The sequence below is a fragment of the Centropristis striata genome, chromosome 7 (genome assembly GCF_030273125.1).
Source record: "Centropristis striata isolate RG_2023a ecotype Rhode Island chromosome 7, C.striata_1.0, whole genome shotgun sequence".
Taxonomy (NCBI): Eukaryota; Metazoa; Chordata; class Actinopteri; order Perciformes; family Serranidae; genus Centropristis; species Centropristis striata.
The window spans coordinates 12323894-12342549 of NC_081523.1; the positions used below are offsets into that span (position 1 = coordinate 12323894).

Consider the following 18656-nt stretch of genomic DNA (forward strand, 5'->3'; position numbering starts at 1 on the left):
TCAGGTAAAGCTTTACCTGATAAAGTGCTAAGGACAAAAACTTGTTTCTCAGTAAAGTTTATTGCAAGTAAAAGGACAGTGTGCAGTAATTATCTCCTCTCTTGCCCATGGACATTTCCTCCTACGCTGAAATTGAAGATGTTATTGAGCCTTTACAGCCAAGAATCTACCGGTTCCTTTTTGCTAATGCGGCTTGTTTTAGGATTATGTTGTCATGCTTTTTTGAGACGTTTTTCTTTCCATATGTTACATAATTTTGCAGCATATATGACTGATGCAATCCAGGCAGTGACAGCAGTAAGCACAAGTACAAAGGCAGCTACCCAGTACAAGACTGAGTCATGTTGAATACCACTAAGCAACATGCCTCAGCTTTAATAGGCTAGTCAGAATTGAAACAAGTCTGTCTTAAAGGCTTTAAATGTAGGTACAAAACAGACGGATGGTTCTAAAGAATAACCAATACTTGACTTTTCAAGCTTATACTTGGAAGTTAGAAGCTCAGAAAACAATATGCAGCCATTTTAAAAGGAGACATATCATACTAATTTTCAGGTTGCAGCACATGCTTTAATGTTCAAAACACGGTGCATTTTTCACATAATTACGGTGTATGAATCAATTTTATGTGCTCTGTGCCAGGTTTTTGAGTTTTGTTTACTTCTCCCTTTCATGTACTATTATTTTCAGGACTCAAAATTAGCTCTCGATTTACCCAATTTGATTGATTGGAACAGCTGTAAACAGTGCAAATCACAGGCATTTGTCCAGTGTTGGTAGCCTAGTTATTGGCTCAGAAACTGCCTCCAGTTGCCTGCCCTCCATTTGGAAAGTGTGTTGATGTATGCTGCATATGCAAAGAAGTTATAAGCTTATATCAGCTGTAATATTTGCCTCTATGATTTATCGACCTTGCAGTATTGTCTTCTGCTTTAACACACACACACACACACACACACACACACACACACACACACACACACAGACACACACACACACACACTATGAGGGGTATTTTATGCCAGCACACTATACTTAAACGCCTAGAATGCGTCGCCTGTGCCAGCATAAAGTCTGATTAATAGGCGTGCTTACAGACACGCGTATTGCGAGTACACCAGATGACATGGGTGACGGGTGAAAAGTGCCACGAGCGAACGTAGTGGACGCCTGTGTGTGTGTGTAACGCGTGTACGTTAACAGTGTGTTACTCTGTGTAACAGTTCAGCTGTTACACAGAGTCTCAGCTTCATATGGTATTGTTTATAAGAAAGCACAACTTACAGATGAACTCCAAGCCCCCACAGAGCTGTCAGGATATTTCTATTATTTTCAGGCCAGTTTTTATTTTCTTGTTAACGAAATCTCTCTCTCTCTCTCTCTCTCTCTCTCTCTCTCTCTCTCTCTCTCTCTAGGTTTGAATGATATCGAATTGATATTTAATGATAGCAAGGGTGAAAGGGATAATTAAAATTATTTCAGCTACTTAAAAATAGTAGGCTAATAGTAAAGTGCAACGCTCACAGCCAGTTCCCAGCTTCGCACGCGGACACACAGTTCATTACGCACCAGCTGTAATTAGGTAGGTTTACCTGCCTGCAGAAGCCGTAATCGCTGTCACCCCTGAATATTAAGTAGCCATGCGGACCTATCTAATGAATATTCAGTAGCCATGTGGACAGCAGTCCGTTCACAATATGATTCCATCGGACCTTATATCTACACTGTTTAACCCAATTCGGCACTTATGCACAGTCCCATTATGTTTTACAGACATTCGTAGTTAACTAATGAGGTAAAACATTTTGTTTAAGCTGCATTTTGCTGACTTTCACTCCTAAAACAGGCTAATTAAGCCTCCGGTTTTGGTCGGAAAAACGTTAAGTTTATCTGGTAAGTACGAGATAGTCTTTCTCTTCATCTATAAGTTGTGCTTTCTTATAAACAATACCATATGAAGCTGAGACTCTGTGTAACAGCTGAACTGTTATAGGCGTACACGCGTTACACACACACACACAGGCGTCCACTGCGTTCGCTCGTGGCACTTTTCACCCGTCACCCATGTTATCTGGTGTACTCGCAATACGCGTGTCTGTACGCCTATGTAGAATTGTACTTAACAGTCACGCGGGTCTTCATGTCACGTATTTGAGGCGTAGTTCACCCGTCACGCAGCCGTCACGTAGGCGTATGCGCAACAACGCGTGTACAGCGTCTGCGTGACGCCTACGTGACGCCTGTCTGTCCATTGAAAGTGAATGGAATTTACACGCGCACGTTAGACGTTTGATGTCATCGCATAGGCGCTGTACACGCGTTTTAGTATAGTGTGCTGGCATAAAATGCCCCTCATACACACACACACACACACACACACGCACACACACACACACACACACACACACACACACTGCTTTTAAGACGTTTTTGTTATTTTGTCCCCCTTTAAACTATCCATATTACGAATTTTTTCTGCATGCGGTAAAGCGGTAAAGACCTTTTGTCTACAGTGTTTTTTCTTATTTTTTTGTTCCTTGCCCACTGACAGCACTGTCATCTGACTTCACAACACAGAGCTGCAGGCCACGGGGGCAACACAAATCACTGACACCTGTCTTTGACTCAGATGTAGGATCATCAACATGATCATCATCATCACGCCCAGTCTACGCCGAGGCCAGACGGACTCTCGCTCTGCAATCAAGCCTCTGAAAGCCCACCATCAAACAGATGCCACCTGTGGATGAGGGAAGCGTTGGCAGCTCGGGCTCCAGACAGCTCTGGCGAGAATAGAGAGGGACCCCGCCATAAAAGAGAGCACAGCGATCAAGCTGCCGCCCCTGCTGAGGACAGCCCTGTGTGTGACAGCCAAACACTTTCCCTGATTAATCAAGCCTAGCAGCGGGGCTTTATGTGCCATTAAGAGCCTTGCTAAATGACTTCACTTCATTCATTAAAGTGGAGCATCCTCTGCGGGTAGAGGGGGCGATGTTTGCCAGACGGACAGATAGACAAGTGAAAGCTGGGAGAGAGATGGTGGTAGGGCAGTGGTGAGGGTGGCGGGGGCACTGAGGCAAGATAAACAACGACAAATATAGACCCATTACAATGCTGAATAATTCATCCTATATGCAGGGCTTCAGGAAAACAACAGCCCAAACAACCATGGGGATTATGGAGCCTTTATACAGTGAGGAGCATCTTCAAAACAGGCCGATTTATGCACACACCTTGTCTGGGAAAGGTACAGCAATGGGATCATGGCCAAATCACTTTATATGGAAAATCAGGTTCCAGTGGATTAATCCCGGATGCATTTTCATTAGGCAAAAGTATAGTTTTAATGAATTTGTGCAGGGGAGTTGGACAGCTAGGTGTGAGTGGATTCAGTGTTTGAAAGTGCTGTTAGCTGCATACAGTAGATGTTTTGTTTGAGCTATTCTTTTAACTCTTCTGCAAACAATACACACAGACACGTACAGTAAAACCCACACAGTGTAAAATAGAAAAAGCCAGAAAAGAGGAAGATTATGGAATGCAAAGGCAATAACACACACTGATAGTATTGAGGGAAGGACAAAGATAGATAATTTACCAGTCAACAGAGAGATAAAGATGTAGCGATGGAGGGAAAGATAAAGAGATAAAGATTAGCAGCAACAAGAGGACTAAAGGGTAGAGAGGAAGGGAGAAGAGGGAATGAGAAAGAGAGATAGTGGGAGACAGAGAGGAGTGAGAGAGTAAATGATTAATGAAAGGAGCTGGGAAGCGCAGCGAGGGGAGGTCAGGACGGAGCAGAAGAGGAGTGATGCTGCAGCCTGTGAGCGAAACTGAAAAGGACAACATTATGAACATGCCTGCCGCTGCCACACACCTTTATCAGAGAGGATCCCTGAGAGAGACTGAGCCGGTATTAGTCTGGCGCATGCCTTTAATGCTAGATTTGAGTGAACCGGCCTTGGTAGAAGGGGAATGGAAGCCTGCACTGCACTCAGTGAATAAGACAATTTGTCCCCTTTTAATTCATGAAACCAAAAACTAGTTGGTCACTACGCCTTTGAGAGGTTTCGTGTCGTTATTTAACCGATAGAGCGTTATTATAGCACCATACAACTACAGCAAGAGTACCTAATAGCATCAAAACGTTTTCTCAGATAACTTTAGATCCAGATGCTCAGAAGTTGAAAGTAAAGGTAAAAATCTGCTCTTCTCTGATGCTGCCCGGCACACCAGCAGAGGGGCTAGAACCAAGCTGCCACAAACGTTTGCTGAGCTTGTTTCTCTGATAACTTAAGATCCAGATGTCCAGTGATTGAATTTCTTCATCTGGTTAAAATATATAGATAAAAAAGACCATGAAGTAATAAGTGTATTCAGAAATGTGGTGTAAAACTGGATAAAAAGTCAATTGATGATAGCTTTTGGCCAACAACGACAGACATGTAGCATGCTCTTGAGTAAATTTGCAACATTGGCAACATTTGAGATGTTAGTACCCAACTCAACAAAATATATAAGATATAAGACATTTTTAGACAAATTAAAATGGAAATGTTACAAATTATACTTTTAATGTGACAAGATTGTACAAAGACTTCCATAAGACTCCTTCAACTTCTTGCCATACCTTAGTCAAATACATGCCTTCAATTAATCCCCAACTGGCAGTGCACTGTGGCTCTATCACTGACTGCTCGCTGATGCATTTCTAATTGGTATTTTTGCTGATGGTCACAAGTTAAATCTATATTCTCCATTACCCTCCCGCAGCATCCCTTGGGGTCTCTCTAATGGCCTCTGCTAAAGGCAGAGCACTTGTATTGAGATATTCATATAAAGTGTATTCTCTCTGACGCTGACTGGCCTCCGCGTAGACTTCAGCCGCAGGTTCGATGCGCGGTGGAGAGTTGGGACGAGCAGTTAAAAGTTCACTCTAGCTTTGAAGATTAACAAAACACGCATCATAATCCAGCAATGGAAGCAGCCTGAGAAGAGACACACATTCTCAAATAAACGGCGCTTTATCTGCTCATGTTCTCTGTTTTGTCTTCACTGAGATGGTCTCACACGCTGCTTTACTGAGCAAATGTTTGTCGTGGCCTTTATCCCTCTCACTTCCACAACACGTAGTAAAGCCCTTAGTGGAGCATTGGCTGGGTGACAGGCTTGAATGCTCCAACACCAGCTTGGCAAAGATTGGTGTAGCCTGGGTGAACAGAGCTGGCTGACTTCAGAACTGTGTGAGAGGTTAGCCAGCCACACAAATAAAATCTCTATGACATTACGCAGGTGGCTGATAAAGGCTGTGTGTTAACTTGACTCGAGGGATAAAGATGTTGACACGCAGCATTGTACAACGTGTCCTGCAATCAGCTGACACTAAGAGGAAATGCTTTTCATAGTTCACATAATAAAGACCCAAAATCTCACATGTGGCTTTCAGGAAAATGTTCCTCCTGCAAAGAGAGGAATTCGCCGGTAGAAGGGTGAAATGTCGTGCGTAAAAAGAATGAGTCGAAAGAATGAAGCTCATATCCTGAAGGAGAGGAAGACTCCTGCGTTCCTTGGCTCACCTCAGTGTAAACCTTGTGTTTACCTTTCATTAACTAGAGATCCCTGAATCCTCTCCTCCTCCTCCTCCTCCTCCTCCTCCTCCTCCTCCTCCTCCTCCTCATCCCTGGGACAATCCAGCCTGAGGTGAACATAAATGCTGTATACACGCAATTGAAAGACAAATATTAAAGCAACAAAGAATTTTTAAATTCAACATAGTTGGTTAAGTTCTATTGTTTTGTTTATCTATTCTCTGGAAAAAACACATTTTATAATGGAAAAAAAAACATCTTTACTTGATTTCTGCTGACTAATCAATCAATAAATTACAATTCAATTTATGAGAGAAAAATAGTGTATATAAAAAGAATAATATCAGCTCATGTAGTAATCCAAACTACATGGTGAACAGGACGGAGACTGATAATCTTATCAACATACTCTGACCACAAGTCCAACTGAAGCAAACCTCCACCCTGTGTCGGGTGTAGGACAGCACAGACCCCAAAAGACTACACCCAAACCGGTTATCATCAAATATGTTGGGCAGGAAAAACATTTCATAGCTAGAATGCAAAGTCTAGCGTAAAGAATAGAAAGTAAACTAAATGTAAATAATGTAATATAAGCTACATTCTGTAATTGCTTTTAAATGTCTTTGTGGAGTTTAAATAAATAATTATTACATAACTCAGAATGAGAATATGTGGAATGATAAAGATTCATTCAGAAGATTAATTGTACTCACAGAACCAGTTGTAGTAAAACTAAACTAAACTGTAAACCTTGATGATGGCATAAGAATATTGATAACTTCATCATTTTGCTTTGTGTTGGTGCATATATCCGTTTGTTCAGTGGGTGGTGTACGAGACTATACTGACTGACTGGTGGCAGCTCTGTCAGGATACACTTCCCCACTCACATCTTGAAAACAGCAAATTAGTGCAGCTGCAACTAAGACTTGAAAAGACAATACAATAAAAAGGAAGCAACCCCCCACCCCCACCCAATACAGGCATAATCAGACAAAGTGAAACAGTTCTTGTTCTGTCAGCAGAGCAGAGACTCGACTGTCTCACAGAGCAGACAACAATGCCCAGGGCTGAGATAACAGGAAATGCCAGCTTATCAGAGAGAGGGAGAAACATGGGGAGCGCGCTGTTTACTAACACACTAATTGAGCAAAAATCCAGTCGTGCCCTTTATATAAAAATCTGTCATTTATACATACGGTTTCAGCCAGCAGGATATTTCTACGAGTGGAATTTGTTTGCAGAACATGTAAAGTGGATAAATCAAATAAAAGCGGGGGCAAATCCATCACTTTCTTAATTCCAGTTCCATTTCATTGGCTTTGATTTGTTTAGATTGAGTCACCTCTCATGGGGAGTTTGTTTAATTTCACAGCTGAAAGAACACCAATGATTTTTAGGAGTGTTTTCCTTGTTCAACTTTCTCTACAAGCTATTACAGTAAATCTTGAATGCAACACAGCCATAAAGCCCAGAATATTAAACTGCTGTTTACAGAGAGAACTTAAGAGTTTGATGACAACACTTAGTGATCATACGAGGTTAATTACAGTATTCTTTTAAAGTCTATTTCCAGCGTTTCGTAGGAAGCGGGGAGTTTAATGGATTTATGAGTGAAGAAGCAGTTGTAGATGTATCAAAAAAAAAATCCCAGCTCTGTATACTGAACAAAATAGCTCAAAAACTGGTATGCATGATGTTGGAAGATGATTTAGTATAATAAAAAGTAGTAGGCACTTCATGCAAAGTATTTATTTTATGGCTGTTGTATTAGACTCCATTAGTTTTAGCCGGGAGAGCCTAATAATCTGACCCTTTGTGAAGCATTGTAAATTTTGCCAGCGGAAATGGCGCAAGCAGATTTAATCACTACCTAGCTCATGTTAGCTCCATGGGCTGGTTTATTACGTTTTTATTGTTATCAAAACAAAACCCCATTTAAATGAAGCTACTTGCCAGCTACATACATAATATCAAGCTAAAAGACTGAGGCTAAAAGCATACAGAGGCAAAACATCAGCACACTTAACAGTTGATCCATGTAGAAGACATGTAAATAAAGAAACAGTTTAGGAAATGTTCTTGTTTTGCAGTGGAGTGCTAGTATTAATAATATGATGAGGAACAATGTAAGATCAGGGATGCTAATTTTGATTAGATTTTCGGACTTTTCCGACAATCATTAATTGTTTACCATTAATAAACAAGCAGGCAACAGAGTCCCAGTTCACCCACCCAGAAGAGTCATGGCTCGGACATACTTTCCATATTCCGCGTCCAAGGACAGCTGCACTCTCACACAGCCAGGATGTTGTGTGCATTGTCCTGGACATATGAAGCCAGGTCCCCAACTCTCCCCTGCTAGTTTAGTTGTGAGATTGTCTGTCTACTCTGTTGAAGTAGGACGACTGATTTAAACCGCCAGTCCTCATTGATATAGTGGCATGTTTCACGTAGTCACGTAGAGAACGACAAGCTTTGCAGAAAAAAGACGTGCTGGACGGTGACGTGACACATTCGCTTTAACCCACCTTCCTGTCTTTTACTTTACTGACATTCTCTGTGTGTGTGGCTGAGGTGTTTCCTTGTTACCGTGCACGCCTCCCTGTCCCTGTACAGTAGCATGCACGACCTGGGATGTGACTGCCCGGGACACTCCCCTCTTCCGCCAGCTCCGCAGACCATCAAGTGACACACCGTTATTGTTCAGCTCACACAATGCAACATTCCACAATCAGCACCAACTCCAATAAAACCAGCAGGAGCAGGAGACGACTGGAGGACTGCATTGCTCTAATCTTACAGGATTAGAATTCCTTTCTACAGGCTCTAATGGGCCTCTATTCTTTTGAACAACAGAGCTTCGAGATGAGATAAAAGAAACTGATACAGATGAAGGCAATCTACAGCAATTTAAGGAAGAATGTGAGGCTATTAAGGCCTGCACAGAGGCTCAAGAGGAAGTATAAATAAATGACTAACCATTCAGAGAAATACATCTTGCTGCAACATGAGGGTGTATATATTAGCATTAAAATGTATGCACTGAGATGTCTATAAATTAATAATACCATTAAAAAACAAGAAAGAAACACACAGACAAAAACTGTACAAGCTATTCCCAGTTAGTTAGCTTCCAACACTGGAGCTAACCTGATGAATAATCCCAGTGTTGACCTGCTCTGCACCTCGTGTCGCTCATTTATCCTCCCTGCTTCGCCACGGTTGAAAAATGGCATTTAGTGGACCTTAAAAAGTCAAGAACTCAATGTCAGAGATTTAAATCCTAAGCGAGAGGATATAGTGCCTAGCATTCAGAGGGGGAAAATGTCATGGAGGACTTTATATGGATCAGTGGACAGACGGCGTTGTATGATGGACATGTAAGGACGGTACATTTATGGAGAATTAAAGTAAAGAACTCTGTGGCTTAACTTCACAAAACAGACAGGGGACAATTGAGGCCAAGAAATAGAAGTGAGAACTGTGCAGAAAGAAGGCACAGTAAGAGAATATGTGTGTGTGCAGAAGAGAGAGGGATACAGAGAGAGAGAGAGTCTGAAGCAGTTCCTAAGCCTGGCCGTCACGCATGCTTAACCTTGCGCTAGCGCCTGTGCGATGCAGCTTGCATATCAATGATGGAGGAATATCAGCAGAGAGGCCTCCAACCAACCTCCACTACACTCAGCAGGCAGGGGAGGCACAGCAGCATCTGCAGTTACACCGTGGCACTTATAGTAGCAATGCAACTTACACCACACTGTGGGCACAAGGACGGTTGTCACACAGTAAAAGTGAGAGTGACGCCTCTGAGTTATGTTGACGAAAAACAGGGGGAAAGATGACTGACATGCATACATACTAGGGCTGTCAAAATAATGTTGATTTTGATTAAATAATTAAAAGGGGGGAAAACATGTAAAAAAACAAAAAAATGAACACAGATAAGTCACCCTCTCTGATGACCCTTGACCCCATACTGCACGTCACTGAACAAATACTTCTGATGCTACAGTTAGCAACCTATATAATTATGGCCATTATTGCATATGAACAGTGAACAAAAAATTCTGAATGTATGGGAAACAAAAGAGATGTTGACATTTAAAGGTAATATTGTCTATTTATTGATTCTATCATATCCTAAAATCCATTTGAATTCGTCTGAATTTTAATCGAGTTTTAAATGCTCTTCATGGAAAAATTTGATATATGCGATCATTTAGATGAATATTATTATCACTGAAGAGCCCTCATGCATACAACCGTGATTCCAAAGAAGTATGTTAAAAAAAGGACATTGTCTCAAACGTAAATAAAACCGATTGCCATATTTGCTAATCCATTTTACGTATATTCAATTGTTAACTATACAAAGTAAATATATATCTTATTTATTATATACAATGTATTTGTTGTCTGTGCAGTAAATATACACTCTGAATTCTGAATTTCATGCAATCTGTGTTTGTTTACACAATGTCCCAACTTTTTTATAATTGGGGTTGTTTTACACTGAATAGACAAAGCAAATAAATGAGAATGCTTAACTAATTTATGTTTCACAATCAGAAAAATAACAGCAGCACACAGGGCTCTTCTCAGTGGAGCTTGTAGACAGTGAGTGTTGTTTCCACTGACAGCATTTACTTTTGGCTGGAGCTCTCATGTTACAGGAAGTGCTTTGAGGGAGCGTCCCTACCGTGCTGCGGTTTGGAGCAAAGCTGTGCATATTTGGTGTCACCAGGAGCAACAAAAAAAAAATCTAACAAAACCACAAGCGCTACCACTAACAAAATGAACAAAGCCTGACAGCATGGATCGCAGTTTACAGTTGTGACCAACAAAGCATACGATAAAATCCACCCCGTCTCTGCTTCTTGTCTCATCCACAGTGTACTGAAGCGAATCCTCCACTCCCCAAATGTCAGTGTCTCAATCCCAAAGATAAACCTGATACACTCTAACTATTGCAGAGAAGGAAGAGTTGGTTCCTTGAAGAGAACTGAGGAAAAAGTAGAGCTATGATGTGATGATGTGTTCCTAATTAAAACAGAAGCATTCAGGGACACCCATTGGGTCTAAAGAGACCCTCACCGGGTGATAAACTCACTCATCCGTACTCTCCTTCTTTTGAAGGTAGTGATAAAAGACTTTGAGGATGCCATGCCCTCTCCTCCTCTCTTCCCCTTCTTTTCCACATGCTATCTGATGCCGACGGAGGCCCTTTGTCACGTCGATCCTTCTCAAGGACCCCAAGGCGTCCTGTGAGAATGCCTTCTACAGGGTCCTTTCTGTTGATTGACACGTCACCCCTTTTTCTCTTGCGTCAATCAGAGGCTGTCTCCCCCCCGCCTCACACAGCTCAATAAGAGGCCGCTGCTTTGATAGCAGTTCTGTGGCAAGTAACATCTCTGGCAGCGGGGATAAGAGAGAGACTAGGAGGGATGCCAGCAGATAAAAGAGGACTTTTAACAGCCTCTATGTGTTCAGCAGGTTAAAAAGTGTTTTCTATCAGGGCCTTGTCAAACTGTCATCATCACTTCCGTTTGAAGACAGCTCTGTAAACCCTAAAAAAACATATCAGAGCTCCATTTCTTCTCTGGTTTTCTTGTAATCCCAGACTGATGCTAATCTAAAACGCTGTGAGGATTAAATACATCGGCAGCAGTTTTAATTCGATATCTGACCGCCAGTGTTGCTGAGAGACAACAACCGAGAGCGGTGACAGTTCTCTGTGTTCTCGCAGTTGTTCACAAGTATCCCATGAGAGCTGGAGAGGCTATTAGCTGTGTAATGATCACTGGATGTTGTAGTTCACATTCACACAGGCAGCGTGACAGACAGATGGAGGTTGGTTTTGAGGGCTGAAACATATGGGGAAAGTGCTGTAAGCAGACAGCTCAGATGGGCTTACAGACTTACACACGCAGTACGCTCTCTGGTGACCCAAAGCGGCAAAGAGTGGATACAGATGCACACACTTTCATATTGTTTTCTGTCGGCTAAAGCTGAGGCCCACTATGTGGTTCTTATGCTTGGGTTAAGGGGTTTTTACTCCGTCACTGGACTTAAGCCAACAGAACCAGGTGTGGCCACTTACCAGTGTAAGTGATCCATAGAGAGAGTGAGATGCATGTAGAGTGCAGAGGTCCGACACACAGCCATTATGGAGCATTAGACCATGAGGTCCTGCAGGATATCACCTGACCTCGTCTGACCTGGACACAAAAAACTCCTTCTTTCCCTTTAGATCTTTCCCTCATTCAGCCACTTTTTTAACCACTTAGCTGTTGAAGTTGCAGTGAATTTTAAATTTGTTAGCTTGCTGCTCATTTTCCATACTAAGCCTTTCATTTCACCCGCGTCGTTGACCAGCAACATATGTTTATCCCCTGGCTACATTCTTTTGTTTTTGCTCTAACAAATGATCCAACTCTGTCTTTCCTCTAATGAGTGTGCCTCTATCATTTCTCAAGGACACTAGGATGTAGTAAACAAACAAAAAACTCATCAATTACATTCATAAGGTGGCAGCTGGCACGGACAAAATCAGATTCCCCGCACAGTCGATGCAAGGCATTGTGAGCACACACTATGTGTGTGTATGTGTGTGAGATACTGCTCTATTTTTATTGTAGTTCTCCTGTAATGCGACTCACTGTCAGAGCCAGAGTGGCAGCCTGAATTGCTTCTGTCGGATAAACACTCCCAGCATGCACTGCTTTGCCTCAGTCTGCGCAATGCTGCATTGGCAGCCTCCTGGCAGGATTCTGAGGTGTCTCGGTTCAGAAGTGTGTGTGTGTGTGTGTGTGTGTGTGTGTGTGTGTGTGTGTGTGTGTGTGTGTGTGTGTGTGTATGTGTATGTGTGTGGGTATGTATGTGTGCAGAATGATGATCCTTACAGCACTAGAAATGCTTAAGTCTGCACCAGATTTCTGGTTGGCACCTGAACTACAGACTGAGCAACAATGACACTTATGATAAATGGCCTTTCAGTTTGTGCTTAATAATCTGATGAGTAAAAAACTAATAAAACACAGGTTGTACTTTCTCGGAAGAAGTCAACACAACCAGATATGTACCTGTATACCTGTATATGATTGTGAGTCAGAGAGAAATAGAGAGACGCGAGAAGACTTACAAGCGTGTGTGTGTTTTAAGCAGTGTTTGTTCCATGATTCATTACACACAGAAAAGAAAAAAAGGAATGTGTACTATGTGCTGCAATGCAACTCACTCAGGACCGCAATCCCAGAACTATGTGGAATGTGTCCTCTAACTGCCAGTGACTGAAACCTACACTCGTTGAACAACTGCAGTACACAGTCAGTGGTCGTGTACTGTCACTCCGAATCAAAATCAAGTGCAGACCGTAACACAGGTACAGCCACAGAGAGAGAGAGAGAGAGAGAGAGAGAGAGAGAGAGCTGAACAGTGTTGCTGCCTGAGAGAGTCAGAGAGTGTTCCTTACAGGAACATAGGTGTGAAGACTACTTCGTATTCATATCTGTTGTCCTCCACCTTCAAGAAAATCATAAAATACATATTTTGTGGTGGTATAAGTGGTATCTAGCTATGCAGACGGTTTTCTTTGCAGATGTTCCTGTTACTCAGCATAATCCATATACCTCGCTGCCAAATTAAGCTCAGCGTAAGTTCAATCAGGAAGACTATCTTAATGCTTCATTCATTCACAACTCTCTCTCTCTCTCTCTCTCTCTCTGTCTCTCTCTCTCTCTCTCTCTCTTCTTTAATCAGCTTCTGGTGGCATTCACTCTGTTAAGATTTTGCCCCAGTCTCCATCAGCCAATCATGTCGCTGCTGTCAAACTTTAAATATGTTCTCCCCTCTGCTACTGTCATTTTAGGCACAACTGTCACGGACCTCCTCCATCCCATTCACCTCCAGTCCATCATGTCCAGATTTTCTCAGCCACCACTACCACCAGTGTCTCCACAGGGCCCCCCTATGGAGACACTGGTGGTAGTGGTGGTGGTGAGATGAAGAAAAACCACTGATGTGGTTCATATTATAGTTACAGCTTCACCACTACAGTGATTATAAATATCAAAATGAGAGTTTCTTGACTTTGAATGGAATCGCATCATGGTGAAATCATCTATCGAGATGTCTAAACTGATAACAAGCATATACCAACTCAGATTTCTTTGAAAATCTGATGTATGCATGAGGGTTGGGACGCTCATCCATTGCCAAATCCTAAAAGTCATCAGCCACTGAGCCCAGCATCATGATCATAAAACCTCTTGTCTCAGTCATCATTCCTGACAATAGTGCTACTATAATGCATAAGATTGTGATTTGCGGTTCAGGGTCTGGTGGTTGATTGACACATGTTTTTGCAGACTGGCTCTTTTTACAGATTGGATGGGTGCATGTTAAAAAAAATGGATGGAGGAGGGAAAAGTAGCCTCAGGAAAAGACCAGCTGAATAGGTGAGGATCTGCTGTAAATGGGCTCAAAAGTGCAAAAAAATAAGAGTAGTAATTATTATCCAACATACAAACGAAAGAAAGAATACAAACAACAATGTTATCGTCTTCCATCATGATGTTTCACCGTCAGCATTGTGCCATGCCAACTTGCTAGACATTGTCAAACCCTAGTATGTATTCTTGTCCTCTATAATTTCACCAGAAATTCACAGTTTGTTAAATCAGAAACAAACTCACTAATCTTCATTTTATAAAGTATAAAGTATACAAACATAGGTTTTGCCATGTGGTTATTATATAGATTTTTTTATTTATTGAAACATGCTATACTGTGATATAGTTATCAAAAAATGAAATTCCCTATTTTGGGATAGAAGATTTGGTTACACTCCCCATCCCTAATATATGACGTAACGATTGGGGAGACTGTTTCACATTTCACAACCTATTGTGCACATGTCAATAAAAATACTTGTTCTCTCTTAGAGTCTATCCTGATTGAACTGCTTGTGACTGGAACTACTTTCTTCTGAAGAAATGGTCCTAATCAAAACTATTGATGGCTCTGTCAGAGGAATTGTTCCTGCACAGACACGTTTCTGTTGAGTTTTTACAGCTTTGAGCAACACAAACACAATAAGGTGCACCTTTATTGGAACTATTGCACTTTTCTAACCCTAACCCTAATCCCATAAAAAAAATCTTTTTTTTACTCATCTGCTTTCCTTTATCTGCACATTCTCCTCTGCAAAGAGTACAGATTAAATAAAGGAAATCAATAAGTGATAACAGCTTTAGCTACATCTTCAGTGCACTTCATGAAATGTGTGTCTATAGTCAGTGTTTCCTTACCACATAATTTATGCAGGAAAGGAATATGCAACCTGGAGAAATGTCAGGTACATGGGCTTAACTACTATAATGATGCCAGGAAAATCCTTGCCTAATTCCCTTTGGTGTGTTTAACATACAGTATGTTTCAATTAAGGAAACAAAATATCAAGTATAAAAAACTTGCATATTAATCAAATTGTTTATAGAATTTGAATTTTTTATTAGAAATCAGGGAAAATTAAGCTTCTTTTATTTAGTTCGGTGACCTTAGGCAGATTCTGCATACTATAAATCTATACCCTTTTAGGTGTGTAACGTAGGATATTTTAAAAACTGCCACAATTTTTAAATCTCCTGAAGCATGGTTTTCATCCCGGTACATTACTTTTTATCTACAAGTATGCAAACAGCAAAACTGGTTAAACATTTGGAAATCTGTGATATAACCTGCTGAGGCAAAAAAGTGTATTCCCAAAAATCATCTGTAGCAAGGACATGGCGCACAAATCAGATTCTTATCACACACACACACCACTGAACAGAGTTTCATAGAGGTCAGTTGCATTTACAGCTCCTTTACATCTACATGGGCGAGATGCCAGAGCCCTGTGTCTGCGGGGGTCCATCCTGAGGTCAATACTACAACAGTGTAAACTAATGATCCAGCAAATTCCCTCAGTCCTGCTCTCTCCCCTCCTCCTTCTTTCCCTCAATCTGTTGTTGCCCTCCGTCTCTCCCACTCTCTGATCCCCCGCTGCGCTGCAGAAATGAGAAACAACTGAAGACTCGGCGGCGCTGGGCCTGCTCTGCTTCTCTGATACACACCACTGATAAACAAGGCTGCTTGTTAAGAGACGAATGAAACTCTGCCTCGGCTGATTTTTGGTTTCAACGGCCTTTTCATCTGGTGTTTTCTTGTCGCTCTGTCCTTTCTTTTGTTGTGGCCTTGGCATTAATGCCCAATAGAACATCAACACTCGCCTCGAAATGTAAACACACATAACGAAATGATCTGCAACAACACAGAAGTCTAAATTAAATGCGAAGCCAGGCAGTTAGATATAAAAGTAAGACGTTTGGTGTCTGCAGGAAAAATCTTGCCTGTTTTGATCTCAAAGACAAATCTCTAATATATCAGTAGACACCACTGTAGATGGTTCATTTACAATAAATAAACTACTGTATTTTTGCCTGGAATGTCAATCACACAAAGCCAGGTGTACATGAATGTTAAAACTCCCAAGTAATTCTTAAAAGTAGGTCTAAAAAAGGTCATGTCTGTCACGTGTATGAACAAAGTTTAGGTTTGCTTTAAAGACAGCAGGTAACCCACTTATAGGCCATGTCAATACAGCATGTCTGAAAATGTGAAGTCTCTTCATCATAGGTGCTGCTCTGCAAACTCTCAGGAGACTCCTGTGTAACACTTCTACAGAATAAGTATCTGCTGTGTTTTCCCTAACAGAAAAGCTAATCACACACATGCTTACGCACACGCACGCTTACATGTGTTTACACAGAGTATCTTCCCGGCCTAGAGGAAGCTTTCCATCTCTGCCTATGTCAGTGCATGCACGCAATAAGGCAGCAATAGAGCCACACTGGTCGGTCCTTTTCTTTTCATATCGATCGGAGGATAAAGAATGGGGCTCAAGGGATGGCGCTCGACACTCAATCACACTGTTGACAAACATAAGTGAACTAGATTCAAAAGACAGAATTAATAAATAGTGGGGAGAAAAGGGTACATGATTAATCTAGTCGGTTATGGACTCTCATAGGTGGAAATAACTATAAAATACTAGTTTATTGCAGTTTATCTTTAAATACGTATATCTAGGACTCTCTCCCTTTCTGGATCCCATATCAGTAGCAGTCAGAGGTATATCATCAATAAATACTTGCACCTCCTTCCCAGCGGGTGCTGATCTATGATCCATGCTCACTGACCATCTGACCCTGAGCATCCAAAAAAAGTAGTGAGCAGCCATGCCTGGTTGAATGCAACTGAACAGGAGATTCACCTTAAATCGCTCTCACACAGTCTCTTATGCACGTAGCTTGGGAACATATGAATTGACTGTTAGTTTCCACATGTTATGCATTACAGCTGATAAGATGTAGTGTTAATAATAGCACAAACAGATGGTGTGCCAAATTGCATATACATTTTTACAAATTCATGTATTTGTAACAACATGCAAATTCTTTCAATTAAAAATGTACTGAGTTGTCCACCTTCAAAACTGACTTAATTCTGCAATGTAAAAGCTCTTGTCTGACAAGGAAAAAGCCTAATTAGTGACACTGTTATCTGTCTGAGAAGACTGTCAATGGACAGAAAGCACCGCTCAACCATGACAAGCATTTAAATTTAAAAAATGTAAAGAGAAATTGCTGTGTATCAGCTTCTATATGACCAATATGTTTTTTTAAAAAACGACTGTCTGATGACTGTCTCCTGTCACAAATGTCTTCTACTGTAGCGGTGACTGGACTTTGAGCTGGGCATTAAACGCAACACAGTCTCGCAAATAGAGACACCTTAAAAACGCACAGCGGCTCGCGGGCAGCCAAATGCGTGGACTTTGTTGCCGCTTCCACCGCCGACAGACTGCCGTGGATGTCTTGTTTCGCTCCGCATGTTTACAAAACTGCTAAAACGCTACTTAGTCGGGGACACGCTGATACACGGAGCCTATGTTAAACACACTTAATCTAAACAAATGCAAAATTACAAATTAATGTTTAAAAATTGAAGTAACATCGGAAAGACAACAAGCATAGGAATGCCAAGACATCACAAGAGACAGCCTGAAATTAACCAGTGAAGAAGAAACTGCGTGTTACATTCTAGCCTATTTTGTCTAATTACAGTAAAAACCCCGCCGACAAAATGTCTATCTTTCTTCAAATAAATGAAGCAGTCAACTTTCCAAGCCTTGCGCTGAGCAGAGAGCTCCATGCCGCTGAGTGTAGCGCCGTGTGCCCTCCCCTACCGCAGCTCCGTGTGTGACTGCCCCTGGCCGCTCATGAACTTCCCTCACAGCCGCGGTTTCCTCCCCCATGAATAAAACTTACTTTTCTCTGGCTTGGCTGTCGGACGGCACGTTGCTACTCTTGCCTTTGGCGTACATGCTTGCAGAGAGCTCCGATTGTCACGCACCTGTCAACCCATCACAACCTCCCTGGGCACAGCCCCGTCACCATGGTGACACAAGCAGCGTCGGCTCCCATTGGATGTCCCGCTGTTCGGGACCGCCCGCTCGCCATGGCAACCGCCAGTGAGTGACAGCTGCTTGGCCACGCCTCTCCCAGACTAGCTCCACCCTCCCCTCTCTCTCTCTCTCTCTCTCTCTCTCTCTCTCTCTCTCTCTCTGCTCCACTCTGCTTTCCCAGTCTGTCTGCCTGAAGTCTGTCTGTCTGTCAGTGTCTCTCCCATCCCTTCCCTGATTGGAAAGGCTCTCCTGACATGCAGACAGACTGACACACACACACACACACACACACACACACATACACATCCTGCACACACACCCCCACCCCCCACCCCCCCTATTCTCCTCTCCCAGTGCAAGGGGGGGATTTGAAACCGTCCAACTCGGATTTTAAACAACTGGCTTTGGCTGTTCCTTTTATAGACAATCACACCCTCTACCGACGCACACACAGCGCACTGCGCAAACAACTCTCGCAAACTGCATTTGCATTGGTGTTTATTTACAAAGGTGTTAAGATATCCAAACATGTGAGGAGCAGAGCATGTTAGAAA

The 18656-nt window shown here is 42.1% G+C and overlaps 1 protein-coding gene across 2 annotated transcripts in view; it reads right to left on the bottom strand.

Moving 5' to 3' along the window:
* LOC131974309 (single-stranded DNA-binding protein 2) overlaps positions 1-18067 on the bottom strand; it is a 63653-nt gene extending 45586 nt beyond the window's left edge. Inside the window, exon 1 of one of the 2 annotated variants that reach the window (XM_059336568.1) lies at positions 17966-18067. In XM_059336568.1, coding sequence (XP_059192551.1) covers positions 17966-18021 — 56 coding nt within the window. In that variant the 5' untranslated portion in view covers positions 18022-18067. Of the gene's footprint in view, positions 1-11694; positions 11819-17965 lie in introns of those variants that run through there. The other variant, XM_059336567.1, reaches the window with a different exon arrangement.
* Positions 18068-18656: the final 589 nt, after the last annotated feature.